Source organism: Magnolia sinica, chromosome 2 (genome assembly GCF_029962835.1).
Source record: "Magnolia sinica isolate HGM2019 chromosome 2, MsV1, whole genome shotgun sequence".
Lineage (NCBI taxonomy): Eukaryota > Viridiplantae > Streptophyta > Magnoliopsida > Magnoliales > Magnoliaceae > Magnolia > Magnolia sinica.
In genome coordinates, this window is record NC_080574.1 from 3,846,108 (window position 1) to 3,869,762 (window position 23,655).

General features: G+C 42.2%; 1 protein-coding gene and 1 long non-coding RNA gene across 2 annotated transcripts; one reads left to right on the plus strand and one right to left on the minus strand.

The window, feature by feature from the left end:
• Positions 1–350: 350 nt before the first annotated feature.
• On the minus strand, positions 351–17,594 carry LOC131232256 (stress enhanced protein 2, chloroplastic). The gene is made up of 2 exons (XM_058228489.1): positions 17,016–17,594; positions 351–883 (listed from the first exon to the last, which is right to left on the minus strand). The coding sequence occupies exons 1-2, from the start codon at positions 17,577–17,579 to the stop codon at positions 614–616; spliced, it is 834 nt and encodes a 277-aa protein (XP_058084472.1). The 5' UTR covers positions 17,580–17,594; the 3' UTR covers positions 351–613.
• On the plus strand, positions 16,256–17,850 carry LOC131232263 (uncharacterized). Its single transcript, XR_009164831.1, has 2 exons — positions 16,256–16,387; positions 16,436–17,850. It is a non-coding gene; the product is annotated as an uncharacterized LOC131232263 (long non-coding RNA).
• Positions 17,851–23,655: the final 5,805 nt, after the last annotated feature.

Genomic DNA, 23,655 nt, shown 5'->3' on the forward strand with positions numbered 1-23,655 from the left:
CAGCCTTTTCAAACAACTTTTCACGGATGAAAAACTCGTTTCCGTCAAACGTGTAAATGGTGATTTTTACCCATTTACCCTCCACGTGCCGTGAGTTCATAGGCAGCTGGAAAAAACACCCACAATTTATAAAGGTGTGTGAGATGGGATTACTAAGAAATGAGGTTATTTCTGGTTGAAATACACAAAAGCAACATAGGGAGAGGGTATTTCCTTATTGTGAAAGACAAAACTCGGCATGTTAACCACCCATTTATGTAATTGATGTATATAATCCCAATTGCCATTGCATTGAAACCGGCATTCGGCACTCGTGAAACGTGCATATCCCATCACACGCGTGTTCATCCTTTTTCCCTCCCTTTTTATTGGATGTGCTTTAAGCCTCCTTAACAAGCTAGCTGCCAGCGAGACACAAAACCAATGTCTCCCTTAATTAGGTTTTCTAACATATACACAGATGATTACATGTATAAGAGCCTCGAGATGGAGATTCCTTGGCTGTTAGGAAATATATGTAGAAGGCCGCCACTGTCCCTTACTAGCCTATTTTGCATACGCATCATCATCATGCTCACCTTTTTTACTAGTGATGTGACGTCCTGACCGTCCTTTATATTTCATCAGACCAATCACTGAGCTCGCTTTCATAGAACAAGCCGTCCACAATATTGTCTACGAGGGAGTCAACAAAAGTATTGCAACGGACAGTGAAGATTCGGCCTACACGGGTCCGGGCACTTGATATCCAAGCAAAAGCAGCGGCACAGACGACAGCTGCAAAACACACGCCTGACGCTTCTGCAATGGCCTGTAAGTCCATCTTCCTAAACAAGGAGTTTCCAGTCACCACCTCCACTGTCACTGCCCCTGCAAATACAACCTGCCCCAAATAGAAGATTTTAAAAGAAATGCTCGAGCAGCAGCAGCAATTCATGGCCAGCGTGCTAATGTGAGGGGGGTGGGGTGTGCGCACCATTGGTCATGTGGACACACCGTGACCATGCCCTGGCCCAATAATTAGGGTGCTCCACTCATATATTGAACATGGATTGAGAACCATGATACTCTGGCAGAGTGACGGATAATACACAGGCACTTAGAAATTGCACACGTGGAAATTCGTATTAAATTGTCCAAATTATGGGTCCCAGGTGGGATGTATCACGAACCAAAAGTCACGCTCGTTTGATTATGCATTTCCATTTGGACAGTTAAATATGAAAAATATCCAATGGTCCTATTTCAACTAATAAATATCTTCTAATAAGAGGTTAGGATTGCTTAGCGACAGTGGGTTCAAGAGTTCATTTAATCTGAGTCAATGCATGCCACGTGTGCAGTTTCACGGCCTGCCTATCAAGCGTCATAGGCCGCTGCCAGAGTATGAAATAACACCCTTTTTTCTCTTAGCAACCATCCATTATTTTTTCATGCACGTTTACCCCCGCGTGAAGAGTAAATCAGACTGATTTTATTGCCATTCATGTTCTTAGTGGACCCCGCCTGATGAACTGTTGCAAAAAATATTGATTTTAATAAAATATGTTTCAATAATAAAATAATATATAATATATAAAAAGTTGTTTTGAAAAACATCTTTCTGTGGGTTTTTGGGAATAGTCCCGCATGGAAAAGGGAAGAGAAAAATGTGGTTTATATGAAGGATGTGGAGTATTATAATATTTACCTACCTAGTCCGTGGACTATGGACCTTGCGTACTGGAACACCCGCGCTCGGGCTTGGTCTTGGTCTCGGTCACGGGCTCGGTGCGAGGGCGTGGGCACGTGAGGCAGTGTGGTTGTAGAGGCGCTAGTGACACACTTCACACGTCCGCATCATGTCGCAGAGGGTCGCTCCTTCGCGACCTTGAGCGAACCGGAGCGAGACGTGTGCGACTAAGTAGCTATGTCGGGTGGCTGGTTAGCAGAGAGACTAAATGACTAGGAAAGAAATCTCTCAGTATAAATAGAGGGATTGAAAAGAACTGTTGCAGCAGAAACTGTAACAGCTGAGCCATTAGTGCAGGGTACAGCTGTAACTGCTGCATGGCTAGCCCAACAGCTAGAACACGGAGCGAGACATGTGCGACTAAGTAGCTATGGTGGGTGGCTGGTTAGCAGAGAGACTAAAGGACTAGGAGAGAAATCTCTCAGTATAAATAGAGGGACTGAAAAGAGCTGTTGCAGCAGAAATTGTAACAGCTGAGCTATTAGTGCAAGGTCCAGCTATAACTGTTGCATGGCTAGCCCAACAGCTAGAACACGGCTGACTATTATCTCACAACAGTCAGCATGCAGCAGATTAATGGCTCATGCACAACAGTTAGAAAACGGCTATAAAACGGTTAGTTTTCCAACAGCCAAAAATGGCTTAATGAAATTTAAGTTTCTGAACCATAACAACCCCAGCCACCATAACCTATAAAAGGAGAGCCTGGATGGGTTTCCAAACCATCTCAACTCACTCCAGCAAATCCATACGAACTGAGACAGTCAGCCCTTCTCCACTCATATATTCTAGTGTTTCCAGCAACATAGCAAGGCTTAAACCTTAGCTTGAAGAACAGACCAACGGTGTGGTCTAGGATGGTTCAACTGAACCGGTGGCTGAAGATTTGAATTGACCTGTGCATTAGTCGAAACTACTTTTTCTCTTCTTTTCTTCTTCTTTTGGGATGTGGCTGTAGAGGCGCTAGTGGGGCACTTTGCACTTCGCATGTCCGCATCGTGTCGTAGAGGGTCGCTCCTTCGCGACCTTGAGCGAACCGAAGCGAGACGTGTGCAACTAAGTAGTTATGGTGGGTGGCTGGTTAGCAGAGAGATTAAAGGACTGAGAGAGAAATCTCTCAGTATAAATAGAGGGACTGAAAAGAGTTGTTGCAGCAGAAACTGTAACAGTTGATCCATTAGTGCAGGGTCCAGCTGTAACTGCTGCAAGGCTAGCCCAACAGCTAGAACACGGAGCAAGACGTGTACGACTAAGTAGCTATGGCGGGTGGCTGGTTAACAGAGAGACTAAAGGACTGGGAGAGAAATCTCTCAGTATAAATAGAGGGACTGAAAAGAGCTGTTGCAGCAGAAACTGTAACAGTTGAGCCATTAGTGAAAGGTTCAGCTATAACTGCTGCATGACTAGCCCAACAACTAGAACACGGTTGACTGTTGTCTCACAACAATCAGCATGCAGTAGATTAATGGCTCATGCACAACAGTCAGAAAACAACCATAAAACAACTAGTTTTCCAACAGCCAGAAATGGCTTAATGAAATTTAAGTATCTGGACCATAACCCCCTAGCCACCATAACCTATAGAAGGAGGGCCTGGATGGGTTTCCAAACCATCTCAACTCACTCCAGCAAACCCATACGAACTGAGATAGCTAGCCCTTCTCCACTCATATATTCTAGTGTTTCCAATAATATAGCAAGGCTTAAACCTTAGCTTGAAGAACAGACCAGCGATGTGGTCTAGGACGGTTCAACTGAACCAGTGGCTGAAGATTTGAACTGACCTGCGCAGAAGTCGAAACTACTTTTTCTCTTCTTTTCTTCTTCTTTTGGGATGTGGCTGTAGAGACCCTAGTGGAGCACTTTGCACTTCGCACGTCCGCATCGTATCGCAGAGGGTCGCTCCTTCGCGACCTTAAGCGAACTGGAGCAAGACGTGTGCGAGTCGCGGTGCGACCAAGTGTTCACTCCCCAAGTGTAGGGTTGTGATGTAGTAATAAACTCGGTAAGACCGAGGTCGAATCCACAGGGACTGAAACTTGTACGTGATCTGGAACTAACTAGATCTAGAACTAGCAAAAGATGTAATCTCAATCAAATAGAATTTAATGAATAATTGTGAAATAATTATCGAAAACTTAAGGAATTCAGAGGAATACTAAACTAGGGATTCAGAGGATCCACTTGTAAAGATCAGGGAGATCTTTATACCTGCTTCAAAAATCATGGAACTTAAACTGAACTTTCTCTGATATAATTTTTTAAGAGATGAAAGGTATATGAATTAGAATGGATTCCATCACCAAACCATGCCCAGGAGACAAAGTAAACAACAGAATTAAACTAATTACCAACCAACCAACAATGTATGAAGATCAGGAAGGGTACTGTCATCCTACCATGCCCATGGAACAATGATGAACAACAGGGCTTCCTGACTTCATAACATAAAAAGGGGAAAGAAATACTCAAAGCCATTGCAAACCCATTGTAATTTCAGTCACAACAAACCATTAAAGACTAAGAAAAATATTCCTTTAATAATCAACTAAAATCACATTCAATTTATGAATTTTAAATTAAAGGCACAAAATATAATCTCCCATCTCGCTACAGGCTTCACCTCTTAGCCCTAGCTAAGAGGTTTAGCCTAGCATGATCATGCTAGAACCAAAAAGAGAAAAAAAAAAAACATCAAAGGAATACAATAAAAGGAAAAGAAAAAGGACACCTCTTTCTTGCAATCTCCACAGTTTTTTTTCTTCTTTTTTTCTGTTTTCTCTCCCTTCTCCCTGTCTTCACGTCCTCACATCCACGCTGCCTCTTCACGGCGGCTCAAGATCACCACGTCCTTCCTCCCCCTTGTTGTGGTCGGCAAAGCCTGTTTTATAGGCTGCCCGAACGCAACAATCCTTTTATGTAACTGCGGTTGCGCAACGATAAGGTGCGTAATGATCTTGCACAATCTAGAAAACAGAGGGATGGTTCTCTTTCTCTATCCGATCAGAGTATTGGGGCGGATTTCCTTGGTACTAGCCCATCAGATAGACGTCCTTGATCATCCTCTGAATCTTGTTCTTGGTCCCATTGGTTGACTTTTAATCTGCTTCATTGATCCTCTGTTTTAGAGATAAATTGGTACCGACCCTTGGCTACATTGGGTCTATTCTCTGAACGTCTCTGATCATCGTTAACTGACCCCTGGCCCACTAAATCGGTGGTCCGATCATACTGATTACGCACAACATTGCGTACATGTTTCTCGGGTTATAGCGTGTTTAACACAGCGGAACCGACTCCCTATGTTTCCTCTTTTCTTCCGGTCTTCTTGGGTAAGATCGGACGCTCCATCACTCCGTTTTGAATGGTTCAAATCAGCAAGGTTTACTGAGATGAAATTCTGGAAGATGATCCAGATCAGCCTTGTGCGGGACTCGAATTGGGTCGAATGGAACGTCGTTTCCTGATGTCCCATAACTGTCAAGTAGTGGGTTTCCGAGACTTAGGTGAGATCTGTGTCCAATGAACGGTTTAGATCTGTCCAATTCATAATGCTGGTGGGCCACATCACTTCACAAACGGGCGTCGTCAGTTTGTATCACAGTAAACAGGGCCTCTTTCGGCTTAAGATCTTGTCCACCTCGGAGTACTTCTTTACATGAAATAGGTCGAGTCTAGGACGGTTTCGTCCGGGCTCCCTGATGGACGGATTGGATTTTCCAAGTGAGTCATGATGGTAGCCCAAATTAATCTGCACGGGGAACGTGCGTCCGGTTTCGCTACAGCGGAAAACGGAAGTTTCCGTTTTTTGAATGGGAGTCGGGTCATCGTATGCTGACCGACTCCCTTGGTTTGGTGCTCCTCGAGACTTCGTGCATGATGCGCACGTGCCTCCCGTATGAGACCAACTGCGATGTATTTAGGGAAATCCACACCATACATTCATCTTCCCTCATAGTGTAAGGGGTTAATTCCTAAACTGAGGCATGTCCAAATATCAGATGGGCCCCAAATCAGTGGTTTATGGGCTGATCTGTCTGTTGGGACACTTACACAGGGATCCAAGGGCTGAATTTCTATGTGTACGGTTAATTTATGGTCCTCAGGGTACGTATGGAGTTTCAAACCGATCTAATGGTGGGAACCCTGTGATCTTGCATTCTCTACGTCTTCTAGGCCTGTTGGCTGAAATTTCTTTGATTTCTGGCTTGTAAATTCTTCAAGCTTGGTCCTCTGGAGTCCGTCCCTTGCCTTTAGTGTCATCAGAGCGTTAAATCCATGCTTTGAGCTCCCTTTTCAATCCATGCTTATAAATATGCCCTGCATCACAAACACGATTAAATCGGGCCGTTAAACAGTACTATGTTTGTAAATCCAGGCAAAAACTGGGGTCTGATATGCAATATTTGACCCTCAACACCAAGTAGCTATGGCGGGTGGCTGGTTAGCAGAGAGACTAAAGGACTGGAAGAGAAATCTCTTAGTATAAATAGAGGGACTGAAAAGAGCTGTTGCAGCAGAAACTGTAACAGCTGAGCCATTAGTGCAAAGTCCAGCTATAATTGCTGCATGGCTAGCCCAACAGCTAGAACACGGCTGACTATTGTCTCACAACAGTCAGGATGCAGTAGATTAATGGCTCATGCACAACAGTCAGAAAACGGCCATAAAACAGCTAGTTTTCCAATAGCCATAAATGGCTTAATGAAATTTAAGTCTCTGGATCATAACCCCCTAGCCACCATAACCTATAAAAGGAGGGCCTGGATGGGTTTCCAAACCATCTCAACCCACTCCAGTAAACCCATACGAACTGAGACAGCTAGCCCTTCTCCACTCATATATTTTAGTGTTTCCAACAACATAGTAAGGCTTAAACCTTAGCTTGAAGAACAGACCAGCAGTGTGGTCTAGGACGGTTCAACTGAACCAGTGGCTGAAGATTTGAACTGACCTGTGCAGAAGTCGAAAATACTTTTTCACTTCTTTTCTTCTTCTTTTGGGATTTTTCTTTTATACTGTAATACTGCCAGAAAGTGTGTAATTGAGTTCCATTTGGTGGGCCTTCGTGTTTGCTGAACACAGACCCACACCAGGCTCGTCGTATCCTAGAAGCTGTTTGCTTGTAACCTATCAGCATACTCAATTCACTTGAGTAGGGGCAAATAACGCTTTAAGGACAGCATTTCAGAACACTCTCTCCGACCGCCTGTACGATCTGTACCAACAGACGTCATCAGCAAAGGAGATCTGGGCCGCTCTGGAATTCAAATAAAAGGCTGAAGAAGAAGGTACCAACAAGTTTATCATCGCCAGGTATTTTGACTTCAGCATGGTAGATAATAAACCGTTGCTGCCCCAAATCCAAGAACTGCAGCTAATAGTAAACAAAATCAAAGCGATAAAAATCGATCTTCCTAGATCACTCCAAGTCAGGGCTATAATTGCCAAATTGCCACCGATGTGGAAAGACTATAGAAAGAAGTTGTTGCATAAAATCGAGGACTACACACTTGAACAAATCCAGAAACACCTCAGGATTGAGGAAGAATCCCATAATCGCAATAGAAAAAATGATAACGGGAATACCTCGTCCAAGGTACATGCTGTAGAAAACACTAATAATAAACATCCTGAGAAGGACGATTCCCTGAAACCTAATAAAGGAAAATTCAAGAAGAACACCCAAAAGAAGAACGAAAAGTTCAAGGGTCCATGCCATGTCTGTGGAAAAACCGGGCACTATGCTCGAGTATGCCACTATCACAAATCTAAAAAAGAAACAAGTGCAGTAGTAGAAAGCGATATCGTGGCTATGATCACTGAGGTAAACACCATCCAAGGCAAAGTTCCAAGTTGGTGGTATGATACTGCCGCTATAGTACATGTGTGCTACGATAAATCAGCCTTCAAATCTTATGAGGAATTGATCGATGGTCAAGAAGTCCAAATGGGTAATGAAGTCCGATCGAAGGTCGTCAGCAAAGGAACTGTCGAACTCATATTCACCTTTGGAAAGAAATTGATTCTAACTAATGTACTGCACGTCCCAGATACGAGGCGAAACTTAGTTTCTGGGGATCTTCTAGGAAACCAGGTATACGGGTGGTGTATGAGTCAGGTAAACTGATTGTCCAAAAATGAAATTTTTGTTGGAAAGGAATATGCTTGTAACGGCATGGTTAAGTTTTCTCTAAATGAAAGTAGCACTTCTGCGTATATGGTTGAATCCGTTAGACTATGGCATGATAGACTAGCCCATATAGGGTATAGTACCTTAAAGTTCATGGCTAAGAATGGTTTAATCTCATACACAAATAATAAAACCGAAAAATGTAAAGTTTATATAAGATCCAAAATGACAAAGAAACCTTTTTCAAGTGTTGAAAAATCGTCTCAAGTATTGAATCTTATGCACAGTGATATCTGTGAGTTAAACGGCATTCTTACTCGTGGAGGTAAACGGTATTTCATAACCTTTATAGATGATTGTTCTAGATATGTGTATGTGTACCTATTAAAGAGTAAAGATGAAGAATTAAACATATTTAAAATATATAAAGCAGAAGTAGAGAATCAACTAAATAAGAAGATAAAAATTTTCCGTAACGATAGAGGAGGAGAATACTTTTCCAATGAATTCGATAACTTCTGTGAAGAACATGGATTGATACATCAATATACAACGCTATACACACCTCATCAAAACGGAATAGCTGAAAGAAAGAATAGAACATTAGTAGAGATGGTCAACTCAATGCTGATAAGAGCAAAGTTGCCACTTAGTCTATGAGGTGAGGCACTGCTTGCAGCGTGCCATATAATAAACAGAATTCCGTCTAAAAAATATAAAATATCTCCATATGAAACATGGAGAGATACAAAACCTAACCTAGGATATCTAAAAGTGTGGAGGTGTCTTGTATATTGCAGAACCCCTGATCCAAAAAGAACTAAGTTAGGACCAAGAGCTATTAAGTGCATCTTCGTAAGGTATGCACAAAATAGTAAAGCTTATAGACTTCTAGACATGGAGTCTAATTCAAAAATAGAATCAAAAGACGTTGAGTTCTTTGAAAACTCACTATCGTTGGAGTCAAAGGATAATGAAATCCAAACTCCTAATAGAGAACCAGATAGCACAGTTCCATAGATAGTGGAAGCTCCTACTGAACCTCATAGGAGTCAAAGGACAAGAATAGAGAAGAGTCTAGGAGATGACTATATAGACTCACAACGTGTTATTTTTCATCTTGTAGAAGGAGATAGAGAAAATGTTATAAGAAAAATACCTATAGTAATGACTATAGAAGATGATCCTAAAATATATAAAGAGACCGTATCCTCTAGAGACTCAGCTTTTTGGAAAGAAGCTATAAAAGATGAAATGGAATCTATACTATCAAATCAAACGTGAGAACTAGTTAACTTACCTCCAGGTTCTAGACCCATAGGTTGTAAGTGGGTATTTAGGAAGAAATATTACACTGATGGGACTATCCAAACCTTTAAAGCTCGACTAGTAGGTAAGGGTTTTAGACAAAAAGAAAGGATAGATTACTTTGACACATACTCTCCTGTAGCTAGGATAACATCCATTAGGATATTATTTGCGCTAGCTTCCATACATCATCTTCACATCCACCAAATAGATGTAAAGACCGCATTCCTGAATGGTGACCTCAACGAAAAGGTATACATGGAATAACCTGAAGGATTCGTTCTACTAGGAAATGAAAATAAAGTATGTAGATTAGTCAAATCTTTGTATGGATTAAAACAAGCACCAAAATAGTGGCATGAGAAGTTTGATTCCAAAATACTATCTCATGGTTTCTTGCATAATGTAGCTGACAAATGCATATATTCTAAAGTAGATGGTAATTACATCGTTATTATTTGTTTATATGTTGATGACATGTTAATAATAAGTAATAAAATGGAAAGTGTGACTGAAACAAAGAGGTTTCTATGTTCCGTATTTAAAATGAAGGATCTTAGACAAGTTGATACCATTCTTGGTATCAAAGTTAAAAAAAATATTGTGGGAGTTATGCTTTATGTCAATCTCATTATATTGAGAAGATACTAAACAAGTTTAACCATCTAAATATAAAGGAAGCAAAAACCACATTTGATCTAAATATCAAGCTAAAAGAAAATACTGGAAGAACAGTTGCACAATTAAAATATGCGAGTGCTATAGGGAGTCCTGCGTATGTTATGTAATGCACTAACCTAATATCACATATGCTGTAAGTAAACTTAGTAGGTTTACTAGTAACCCCAGTACTGAACACTGGAATGCAATAAGTAGAGTCCTTGGTTACTTAAAAGCAACTAAAGACTTAGGACTATTTTATTCAGAGTTTCCTACCATATTGGAAGGATATACCGATGCGAGCTGGATATCGAGTGCAAGGGACAATAAGTCTATTACAGGGTGGGTATTCACCCTAGGAGGTGCAGCTGTATCTTGGAGATTCAAGAAACAGACTTACATAACGCATTCGACTATGGAGTCTGAATTTATAGCCCTGACTGCAACAGGCAAAGAGGCTGAGTAGCTAAGGGATCTTCTATTAGAAATTCATTTCTGTGTAAAGCCTATATCGACTGTGTCACTATATTGTGATAGTGAAGCCACATTAGCTAGAGCCTATAGCGGCACTTATAATGGTAAGTCTAGATATATTAGTCTTCGACATGATTATATCAGACAATTGATTCGAGATGGAATCATTGCTATTTCTTATATGAAATCAAGTAATAACCTGACAAATCCTTTCACTAAACCTCTTCCGAGAGAGGTAGTAAAAGCTACATCTAGAGGGATGGGGTTGAAACTCTTCAACCAAAGTTTCACCGGTGATGGTAACCCAATCTAATGTAAGAAAATCTCTAATTTTGGGTTTAATGGGTAAGAACAAGTCACTGATATGTGAAAAGTTTTCAGCACTAAATTATAAAACCTCATCCATAATAGATAAGTGTTGAGCGTTACGATAGAGGGTTGAGTCTTAGAACTCTTAATGAAATCCAGTCTATAAGGATAAGTATCTTATAGTAACAGAGACACTAGAAGGATTTCACCTAATGAACGTACAGATGGTGCCGTCTTTTATGAGAGTTAGGAGTTTTCTCTCGAGATCATTCACGAATTAGAATAAGCACATAGTCATTAATTGTGCTGAGCAAGATTGTGGGAACTCTAACAAACACATAATGAATATGTGTGTGGTATTTTCAATTCTGTTATCTATGAATAATTGGTTCAAAGCTGCGGCTACCAGTCATTTCGACAAAGTTTTGAGATACTTACACTAAGGAAAGATTAAAATCGAAAGATATCTTTCTTTATGCATATAAGCTGATTATTCTTACAGTATTGTTTAACCGAGAAAATAATTTTATCAAATCAAGTAGGGGATTGTTGCAAAAAATATTGATTTTAATAAAATATATTTCAATAATAAAATAATATATAATATATAAAAAGTTATTTTGAAAAACACCTTTCTGTGGGTTTTTGGGAATAGTCCCACATGGAAAAGGGAAGAGAAAAATTTGTGGTTTATATGAAGGATGTGGAGTATTATAATATTTATCTACCAAGTCCATGGACTATGGACCTTGCGCACTGAACACCCGCGCTTGCTCTTGCGCTTGCACTCGGGCTCGGGCTCGGGCACGGGCACGGGCTCGGTGTGAGAGCGTGGGCATGTGAGGCAATGTGGCTGTAGAGGCGTTAGTGGCGCACTTTGAACTTCGCACGTCTGCATCATGTCGCAGAGGGTCGCTCCTTCGCGACCTTGAGCGAACCGGAGCGAGACGTGTGTGAGTCGCGGTGCGACTAAGTAGCTATGGCAGATGACTGGATGAAGGGGAGACTAGAGGACTGAATGAGAGTCCTCCAGAATATATAGAGGGCTGGAAAATAGAGCTGTTGCAGCAGATCTGTAACAGCTGAGTTATTAGTGCAGGGTCCAGCTGTAACTGCTGCATGGCTAGCCCAACAGATAAAACACAGTTGACTGTTGCCTCACAACAGTTAGCATGCAGTAGATTAATGGCCCATGCACAATAATAAAAAAACGGTTAGTTTTCCAACAGCTAGAAATAACTTAATGAAATTTAAGTCTTTGGACCATAACCCCCTAGCCACCATAGCCTATAAAAGGAGGGCCTGGATGGGTTTCCAAACCATCTCAACTCACTCCAGCAAACCCATACGAACTGAGATAGCTAGCCCTTCTCCACTCATATATTCTAGTGTTTCCAATAATATAGCAAGGCTTAAACCTTAGCTTGAAGAACAGACCAGCGGTGTGGTCTAGGACGGTTCAACTGAACCAGTGGCTGAAGATTTGAACTGACTTATGCAGAAGTTGAAACTACTTTTTCTCTTCTTTTCTTCTTCTTTTGGGATTTTTCTTTTATACTGTAATACTGCCAGAAAATATGTAATTGAGTTCCATTTGGTGGGCCTTCGTGTTTGCTGAACGCAGACCCACATCAAGCTCGTCGTATCCTAGAAGTTGTTTGCCTGTAACCTATCAGCATACTCAATTCACTTAAGTAGGGGTAAATAACGCTTTAAGGACAACGTTTCAGACGTGCTTCAGCCTGTCCTGATTTCAGATTATTTTGCAATTTTCGGTTTCCACATTATACAGAAATACATTAATCTGTATAATTTCCAACATGAACCTCTGGGACCAAGCACATGCATGCCGCATGCATACGTGCGTGGTAGATTAACTTTTGGATCGCTACATAAGCGAATGGGCTATTTAACATTTCTCATGATTTAACGAGAAGCATCGCGGTTTGATGAGGGGCCACTCATTTACAGTGGCGGAAGATGTGCCAGGGGCGTGGATGTACGTGCGCGTGTCAAATATCCAGGCCATTCGTCAAGCACGGTACTCTGTAGGCATGCCAAGGAATTGAGAACGGATTGGCTACTCCCCCTGCCACCAGCCCCGTGGCTGCTAGTCGGTGCTCTGTGGGCTCCACCATGATGTATGTGTTTCATCCATTTTTACAGGTCATTTTAGGGCTTGGTACAAAAGATGAGAGAAATATAAATCTCAGGTGGACCGCACCACAGGAAAACAATAGTGATTTGATATCCGCCATTAAAATCCTCCTAAGGCCCAATGTATTGTTTATTTGACAGGCTCAATGTATTGTTTATTTGACATCCAATCTGTTGATTAGGTAATAAAGACCTAGATGAAAGGAAAAAAAAAAAAAAAAAACAAAGATCAGCTTGATCCAAAACTTTTATTAACCCCAAAAAATTTTAATGGTCGATGTTCATTCAACACTGTTTCCTGTAATGTGGTCCACTTGAGATTGGGATATATCTAATTTTTCATCTCATATCATAAAATGATCTAGAAAAATAGATGGACAGCAGGGATGAAACACATACATCATGGTGGGGCCCACAGAGCATCGACCACCAGCTATTGGCTGGTGGCAGGGGGAGTAGCCAATCCGTTTCCCATGGAATTTACCTGTGGTCGAAAGCTATGTGGGCCCACAGATACCCGTAATGAATCCACTCCGTCCGTCGTTTCTCAAGCTCACGATAGGACAATAGTACAAAATCATGCAGATCCAAAATTCAGGTGCACCACGCCACACGAAACAGCAGTGATTGAACGGCAACCATTTGAAACTTTGTGGTTGCCACAGAAGTTTTGGATCAGGATAGGATGATATTTTTGCCTTCAGTTCACCCAAGTGATAATAAACTTTTGAACGGTTTGGATGGCATCTGAACATCATAGTCGGCTCCAGGCAGGTTTCAACTATGGACATTTCCATTCCCACTGTTTCCTGCCGTGTGGCCCACCTGAGTTTTGGATTTGTCTGATCTTTGGACTCCCGCCCTGCGGTGAGCTTGGGAAAGTAAATTTTTCACGGGCATCTCTGTTGCCCCCACAGCTTCCGACCATAGGAACTTCCCGTGGTTGGGGGCACAGGCATTTCGCGTCCCATGGTTCAAGTCAAACTTGCAGGAGACAAATTCAGCGTACATCTGCAAATCCGTGGTTGTTGGTACATAGCATCTCCATAGTGCGCACTAGATAATAAACGGCCGAGATTTCTTACACGTGTTCTGTATAATAGATTTTTGACACGTTTCCCCTACTTAAGCAGCCCTCGCCCAACCAAAAACTATACTCCGGGCAGAATGTGATGGATGATACGAAAGCACTATATTAGGGTCTGTTTGGGCGGTGGGATTAGAAGGGATTAGATGGGATGGGATTCATCTGGTCCTGTGCCAATTCCACTCCATGTTTGGGAAGAATGGAAAAGTTTGGAATTACATTAAATGGAATTGCATTGGGTCCGGTACCAATTTCACTCAATGTTGGAGAAGTTGTGTAGGTCCCGCCATGATGTGTGGGCTATATCCACACCGTCCACCCATTTATCTAGATTATTTTAGATCATGGGCCAAAAAAGCAGGTAAATCTAAAGTTCCAGTGGACCCCACCATAGAAAGCAACGGGGATTAAATACTTACCGTTGAAAACTTCTTTGGGGCCACATAAGTTTTGGATCTACCTCATTTTTAGGCCCATGACATAAAATGAGGTTTCAAAACAAATGAACGGTTTAGATATAACACATGTGTGTTATTCTCAGTAATTTCAAATGATCGTGGGTCCATTCAATGTACCACCATATTATCAACAAAGCATGGCATTAATTTAATCCCATGGCAACAGGGGACAATCCCGCGATGTGTAATAATTAAGTTTTTTGAATCCCATCCCACCTAATCCCTTCTAATCCCACTGCCCAAACGGACCCTAAATTACTTTGAAATTACAAACGTGGCATACTTCTATTCAATCTAAACCGCCAAATATATGTATAAAAGTTTAGATGTAATAAACAATTGGTCTTGAATATATATATATATATATATATATATATATATATATATATATATAAAGTGGTCTTGAATCATAGGTTTGGATTGTGCGACTGATATAAGTTTTAGACCGTAACTCAACAACAGTGAGTTCCACAATTTAGCTGATTTAATTTGGGTTAATGTTTAGCCCGAGTGCCATTTTAAGTTCCTGCCAATCGAGGGTGATAGACAGCCGGAGTATGGGTCATTGCTCTTGCTCCGGTGGTAGACTCGAGTTTCAACACCTGATCAAGGGTTCGCGTGGTGAAATCCCACTAAAGCGTGAGTGTGTGGTGGTGTGTGTGCGTGTGTTTAAATAAATATATTTTAAAAATAAATAAAGACGGCCGGCGTATAAAATATCTCCTGAGATTCTTCGTAGAAATGTCACGTTACAGAGACTCTTCTCAGTCCCATCCGCCACGCATAGCACGCCACCAATCATGATACCGACAGTGATGCGGAAGCCGATTGCGTCCCGCCCCGGACGATAATCTTTCCAGGCAGGGCTCTCTGGGCGCCTGGGCCTGGGCAGGAGCACGACTCAATCCGCTTCCCATTAATACGATTTCTAAAAATTTTAATACTTCCAGTAGAGTATGACGGATTATAAGCAGGCACTCGCCATTCAGGGATTATAAATTGCATATAAGAAAGTCAAATTATGTTGTCCAATTTATGGTTTCCTCTTTAGGTGTACGCTAAATAAAAATTATAGATTTTTTTTCATTATCCTGGTATCGGATTCTATTGGACGGTTAATATATATATATATATATATATATATATATATATATATATATATATATATATATATATATATGTGCAAACGGTACTCAAAGGCTAGGGTAGTTGAACAAATATAATTTTGGGATTTCGGGAGAGTAAGTTTTGTAATAATTGATTTAGTTGGAATTAATGCATCCCACGTGTATAAATTACAAGGGTCTGCCTATCAAGCATCATCCACTACCGGAGTACCATACGAATAACCATAATCAGTTGACTCATTTTTATAAAATAATCGACTATCGATCTTGAATCACCGTACTCTTCCCTGCCCGGGTATCTACCGGATTTGGCGGATCCGGTAACCTCCCAGCTTGGTGGATCCATGACCATGTGGTCCACCATGATGCAGGTCTTATATTCACACCATCCATCCGTTTTCCAGCTCATTTTAGGGCACGAGCCCAAATGAAGCAGATCCAATTCTCAGGTGAACCACATCTCAGGAATCAGTGGTGATTAAACGCCCAGCGTTAAAAATTTCTTAGAGCCAACCTGTTTACAGGGTCAGGTTGGACTTAGATGCAGGGAAAACACAAGTATCATATTCAACCAAAACTATTGCGGCTCAACAAGTTTTTAATAGTCAATCACCACTGTTCCTGTGATGTGGTGCACCTGAGATCTGGACCTGCTTCATTTTCGGGCCCATTCCTAAAATGAGCTTGTAAAACACATGGGCGGCGTCGATATACAACTCATCCATCAAGGTGGGCCCCACGGTCACAGCCAAACTCGGTGTTACACCGAATCCGCTCCTGTAAAGGCCACTCGGCGGTTGACGGTTGGTAGGGGCCCGCACTTGATTGATCATGCATGAGGCGCCACAGCACATCTTTTAGCGATCCAGACCTTTGATCGGATGAACCCCATCGTGGATGAGGAATGGCCCAAAAAATATCCGAGGTTGGAAGATCCTAATCGTTCTAACAGAAGCCTAACGAGGAAAAAAAGGAATAAGGAAACCACAGCAGCGATCTTGAAAAGAAAGCCAAAGATTGTACGGCTATGATCTTTCTACCTCGAAAGTTTTTGGAGCATTTTTCCATAGTTGGTCCACCAGCTCAACGGTCTATATCTGAGATAAGCAAGATCGTATGAATATTTAGTCCTTGACCACAGGATATTCACATACGTAGATGAGATCCAGCGTTCGTTAAGGTGGGCCCTATGTAAGAAAGTACGTATCTCAAAAACCACAATGATCAAATGACTTTTGCCCATTGAATCTAGACTGTTGTTCACTTGTCCTTCCTTGTCTACCTGGACGGTTAGGATAGTCTGATCATTGTGACTTTGGAGCTGTGGACCCTCCGTGGTAGGGCCCACCTCATGATCAGCTCAGTCCACATCTAAGTGTCCCAGGTTTGCCGTTCTTGATCAAGGGACGCAACTAACGTGCGCCGGTAGACACTGCACGGAAACAGGATGTAAGGCATGGGATTATTTTTATATCTACCACTCGAGTCGTTTGCTCTTGCAAATGGTTTGGAACGCACCTGCGCAAATTAGCAAATTCCACGCAAAGCAATAAAGGGGAAGGAAGCGCACCATGGCAAGGCGACCGGAGATTGTCTCGAAGTCCTGGCTGTTCTTCGAGTTCTCGATGTAGTCCGAAAGCGAAGCGAAGAATGGTGACACGTCAGCATCGGGCCGCGTCCTGATCAGACCGTCGCGGCCAGACCCGTACGACCTGAGAGTACACACGCGAGGCTGGAGGATGATTTTGGCGCTCTCGGACGAGGATGAAGAAGAATCGGCTGCCTTGAGTCTTGGAATCGCCGACTCTCTCCTCGAGAGCGGCGATTTCTGTTGAATCAACTCGCAGAAGATCGCCCGCGCGGCTGTGGCAGCCATCGGGAAGAAAGAAGGAAAGAATTGCCGAGGTAGGACGGGAGGAAAAGGGCGAGTAATTGGAGCTTGGGGTTTGCTTTTGTTGGCGTCCTCGCGGTTGTTGAATTGTACACGTCTCCCGCTAATGTGGGAGATTATTACGTGGCAATGTGGATCCCACCCGGAGGCGTGGCGCAAATGGCCGACGCAGGTGTAGTTTTCAGGACTGGAGAAAAGGGACGCGGATTTCCTGCCTTCGCCTGCCTGCAACATTAGGGCCATCGTGATGTTTGTGAGAAATCCACACCGTCCATCCGTTTTAAGAGCTTATTTTAGGGTATGTGACCAAAGATCAAGTGAATCCAAAACTAAGTGTGCTGCATAAGAGGAAACAGTGGGGTTTAGTAACCAAAACATTCGTGTGGCCACGAAATTTCATATCAAGCTAAGTTTTATGTGTTTACACTTCCTATAGTGGGAATGACCTTGTAAATAGTTTAGATGGCAGATGAATATCAACGTAAATTCCGGGAAAGGTTTTAACGGCAGCAAATTCCCGAGTTTTCCTCTGGTACGGCTGTCTTGACTTTATGGATCCACCTGATTTTTGGTTTTATGTTTTAAAATGAAATGAAAAAACAGATGGCGATCTGGATTTTTCACGAAACGTCGCGATGGGCCCACCTACCATCCCAGCGCAGGAATTTCATGCGTAAGGCTTCCGCAGGAACGGCTGGATGCTTAGGTGGGGCCACCGTAATGTTTGTGAGAAATCCACCCGTTCATCTGTTTGGCTCGCTCATTTTAGAACATGGGACGTAAAATGAAGTGGATCCAAAATTCAAGTCGGCTGCAAGAGAGGAAAAAGTGGAAATTTAGTGACCACCGTTGAAACTTTTTTATGGCCACGAAAGTTTTGTACCAGACTAAATTTCTCTTGTTTTCATCTAGTTTTCATCTCATTACAATGGGAATGACCATATAAGCGGTTTGGATGGAATATAAATATAAGGTAGAGCCTGAGAAAGTTATAAAGGGTAGTAAACTCTTTTTCCAGGTTATGGCCCACTTTGGCTATGGATCTATCTCATTTTCGATAGCATGTCATAAAATGATCGGATGGATTTTTACAAATATCACGGTGGCCCCACCTAGTATATCCAGCACAGGAACTTACTGCTAAAGATTTAGCAGGAAATCTGCTCTAAGAAATGACTGTTATTTTGGGAAGCGGATTGGCTGGTGTACCTTACACCGGCTATATAGCTGCTGTATTGACGGGCCAGACCAATATATGTTATATCTAAACTGTCCATCCATTTGGTGAGCTAGTCTTAAGGAGAAAACTAAGACAGATATAACTATCAAGTGCACCCCACTGCAAAAAGCAGTTGGGGATTGAACCTCTACCATTAAAATTTTTGGGGTCATAGAAGTTTTGGATCACTATGAAATTTGTTTTTACTCTTCATTCAGGTCTTTGTGACCTTATGAACATATTGGATGGAAAGTAAACATTATGGTGGGCCCTACGAATTTTTTATAGATGAAAATCATTATCTCCACTGCCAATTGTGGTGTTGTCCAAATGATCTTTAGATATGATTCATTTTATTTTATTTTGGATAATGCTCTAAAATGATCTCTAAAAATAGATGAATGGTGTAGATATAATAAATACAACACTGTGGGGTCCATTTAACTTTGATCTCCTTTGAACCGTTCGTACAACTCGGAGCTCGAGGAGTGTCAGTGCTCGGTGAGGCCGAGAAAACACAGGTAATGCCCACCCTGTTTGGACAGGTGAAATACGGCGGATTACATGGAATGGAATTACGAAGAGGGATGCATTTACGATACGTAGCAAATTGCCGGTTGCTTATGGTGTACTACTTTATCCCATGCGTAGCCGGGGCCTCTTTGGGTTTTGTGGGATTGCAACCATCCCACAAGTTATCTGATATAGGTTGTTTGGATACCTCGTGGGATTCAATTGCATATCGGAAACGGACGTTACCCCCGGCCAATTTACACACTATACGACTGGTATGTGGGACCCACGGTGAGATGTGTGTTTAATCCGCTCCGGCCATCCATTTTAGTAAATAATTTTATGTGTTCAGCCAAAACTTGTAGCACACCCAAAGTTCAAGTGGACCACACCACAGGAAGCAATATCAATTGATCTTATGTGTAGATATTTTTTTCTGGGGTACAGAAGCTTTTGATCTATTTGATATTTGTTTTTTTCCCTTCGTCTATGTTTTTTTTCTCTTCCTCGTTCCCCATTCCTTTTCTTTCCATCCAAGCAATCGCCTTCTCTCCTTCTTCTTCTTCTTCCTTGTCATGCTCTAGATCCACCACCAACACTTCCTCTTTGGTGTGTCCTAGCTAGACCTCTCTCGAGCCACCTGGCTCTGACCCAAATGCCTTCTCCTTCTCCCGCACCACCTCCTCCAACCCAAGCCACTGACACCCTCGATCTCATCTGCAACCATCTCCTCCCTCTCCTCCTCCTTACTACTCTCTACATTAAATACTTCCAAGGAAGGTGGCAACTTCTCCGCAACAAGCTAACCCAGCTCCAGTCCTTTCTCTCCTCCCTTTATTCCTCCCAAAACCCTCTCCTTCAAGACTATCTCCTCACGAACATTCTCTCCACCCTCCAAACCATCCAATCCATTTATACCCATTTCCTGCAATTACATCCGATGGGATGGAAGAAGACGGACGCAGGTCTTCGGTCCGTACGGGTCAGGTGAGAAGATAAGCTGATACCGTTGGCGCAGGGTCCGGATGACGTTTTGGGGATGACAAGGGGAGCGGCTCGAGGGATTGAATGAGAGAGGTGTATCTCAGTGGGATGTTGAAATCCGACCGACTCCATCGCACATGCCAGTATGTCTGAAATCCGTCTTACTACGTGGAGAGACGGTGACCTTCCAAACACGCTCTCGCCCGTCACATTAGGGATTGACGAATCCCATCCACCGTATTACGTGTTAAGCCGGTTACCCAAACAGGCCCTAAGACTTTTAGGGCTCATTTGGCCGGTCGGATTGGAAGGGATTGGATGGTATTGGAAGGGATTGGAAGTTAAATCCTGGGATTGGCCAAGCATGCCAAACAGAGTCGGTGATCTGATCCCAATCCCATGGGTCTTAAGACAATCCACTGACAACACCATCATTACCTTTAAATCCCTTCCAATCCACCCTAATCCGTTCAAATTTGCCAGGGACGTGTTTGGTCCGAGGGATTGGAAGGGATGGGAAGGTTTAATCCCGAGATTGGAAGGGCGTGCCAAATAGACTGGAGATAGCAATCCCATGGATCTCAAGACAATCCACTGACAACACCATCAGTTCCTAGAAATCCATGCCATCCACCCTGATACCATTCAATCCCTTCCAATCCACCTGGCCAAACAGGCCCTTAGGTTAGCACTACTACAGGAAACAACGGTGCTTGACTCTTAATAACTTCTTTAAAAAAATTTGATCTATCTGATGTTTGGTTGGTCCCTTAATCTATGTCTTTGTGACTTATCATCGGATTGGATGGCAAATAAATATTTTGGTGCCCCACATTTAGGAATCCACCGATCTCAAACTCGGGATCCGCTAAATCTCATCCTTCACAGAGAGCCGATTAGGTGTGGCCCTCACCGTGGGGCCTACCTTGATGTATGTATCCTGTTATGAGAAAATCTGAGCCGAACCAGATAGAGGTTGACTTAGAGAAGTCGACGAGCAGAGCCTTGGATTGATAGCAATGCATCCGAACCGACACAATTCCAAATTCTTTTGTAGAACTTTGACACCGACCTGGAACCCGAAAAAGCCATTACACATCTGACCTGTCGACTCCAACCAAAATCAGCTCGCTCATGAGCTTGGACGATTGTGAGTAAAGCTCAGCTCGAATGAGAAAGTGGCTGAAGATTACGCTAAGGGATTAGCTCCAGTAACACATCTGTAGCATCATCCGATGCACGATCTTCGGGTAATGGCCGACATCAATGCATGCATAGCTCTCGCTTAATGGTAGAGATCGTGCCAAGAATGGTGGGCACATTCACTCCAGTTGAAAGGTATAAATAGGGAACATATCGACAAAAATAGGTACGCAACATTTCACACCCTAAGCCTACTCTACACAACTTAAACTTAGATTCCTATCCTGACTTTGGCATCAGAGGGTCCCCTGTTCTAGCTAGGGTCTCTTTTATCTTTTTCTTGTGCAAGATACAGGGCTCGGTTTGAGGGCTTGGATCTCGCTAAAGGGTGAACCAGATTTTAGCATCAACATATCGTACATCCACGGCTTCCATCCATTTTTTATCTAGTCAATAAATGAAGAAAATTCAGTTCTCAAGTGGACCATACCATAGAAAATAGGGCGCGGATTAGGTACTACTCCTGCCTTTTTGGAACTCGAGATAGGTGGAGGATCAGAGGACTGCTGATGTATGAATTTTATCTACTCTCCCTCCGTTTTTTCATATCATTTTAAATTATGACTCCAAAAATAGCTATGATCCAAGGCACAAATGGACTAGTGTAGATTAAATTCCTACCATTGTAAAATTCTTAAGGACCACAGGAGTTTTGGATCAAGATGATATTTGTTTGCACAAATCATCCAGGTATATAAGACCATACTAACATGTTTGTTGGCAAATAAAAAAAAAAAAAACACAGTGGACACTAAGAAGGTTTCAATGATGGATGTGCTTAGCACCATTGCTTACTGTGGTGTGGTCTATTTGAGCCTTAGATCTGCCTTATTTTCGGTATAATAGTTTAAAATGACATTGAAAAATGGATGGACAGGGTGGATAAAATTCATACATCATGGTGACCCCTCAGTGTCCCTCAGTCCTCAGAGACTCAGCCTATCCTGAGCTCCGAATAAGCAGGGTAGTACCTAATCGGGGCCTTAGAAAACAGTGATGATCGGCCATTAATTAATGGGCCACAAAAGTATTGGATGGAAATGGAGATTATATTGGTTTTCCACTTAATCAAAGTTTGTATGACCTTATCAATAAGTTGGATGGCAAACAACCATAAAGAAAACATTATGGTGGGCCCTAAAAACTTTTTAATGATAAAGCATTCAATCACCGTTCTTTCCTATACTTGTATCTTACCTTTGAACGGCATAGATATAAAATACATACAATATAGAATAAATACATTAAGGTCACCACGGTAAGGGCCGCACGGGCTTGGGTGCAGCTAATCCACTTTCTTTTTAAAGGACATTTGAAAATTGGTAGGTCAAGTGCATGCTTAAACTGCACGCATGAGGGCTGGACCAATCCAATTTCACAAGTCAGTCCGGGCCTCACCAAACTAGGCGTTTCCAGGCCTATCTAAATCGTTTCAAGTGGTTCACATATATTTGATCGACGTCATGAGAACCTTTCATGTCAGAGCCTCAGTAAACTTGTTGTTTCCTCGACCTCACCGAACGAGGTTCTCTATTTCCTCGAGGATCCACATCAAACTAATGGTGCAAAATTAATATATGTATATAGTACTTTTAAACTCTTTTCAAGATTAGATATGCTACTCACCGAGCATATTCATGTAAATAAGTAAAAGTTGAGACATTGATACTGACAGTGCATTGGTGATGGGTCAGATTATTTTGTAAGTTTGTAATCACCTTAAGTACCTGTGTAACACGTGTACAATTGCTGTACATTAACATGTGTACACGGTGAATGGCAGAGATTTTCCTATGCCCCTGTTCTCAGAAGCTGTGTGGCTCCACCGAGATTCCCGTGACAAATCCACTCCGTCCATCAGTTTTTCCAGACCACATTAGGAAAAGGAATCTAAAAATGAGATAGAAACAAAACTCTTTAGCGCGGCACCAAAAGAGACTTTGGAGATGGAAACATGCACCGGTGAAACCTGAGGTGACTATATGTTTATATGCCATCCAAATAGAATTATTACCACTCGGATAAACCGAAGAACAATTATCATCGTGATACAAAACTTCTGTCACCTCAGGCGATCCCTACTGTGCGGGCATCGTCCGTACAGATGCGCATGCGGTCAAGATGACATCGTACAACGTTGCCGCACACATACGACATCCTATCGGAAACGGATTGGCTACTCCCCCTGCCACTGGCCAATGGCCAGTGGTGGGTGCTCTGTGGGCCCCAACGTATGTGTTTTATTCATGCGCTCCATCTAATTTTATCGGTCATTTTATGATATTAAATCAAAAATTAGGTATATCCGGAGTTCAAGTGGACCACATTATAGAAAACTGTGTTGAATGAACTTCAACCATTAAAAACTTTTCGGGCCATAAAAGTTTTAGATCAAGCTGA

Excerpts from the sequence above, each read along its gene's own strand:
- LOC131232256 (XM_058228489.1), bottom strand. The coding sequence starts at position 17,579 with ATGGCCCTAATGTTGCAGGCAGGCGAAGGCAGGAAATCCGCGTCCCTT. Across the intron at positions 884-17,015 it reads TCTCCGGTCGCCTTGCCATG|GTTGTATTTGCAGGGGCAGT; the intron begins GTGCGCTTCCTT and ends TATTTGGGGCAG.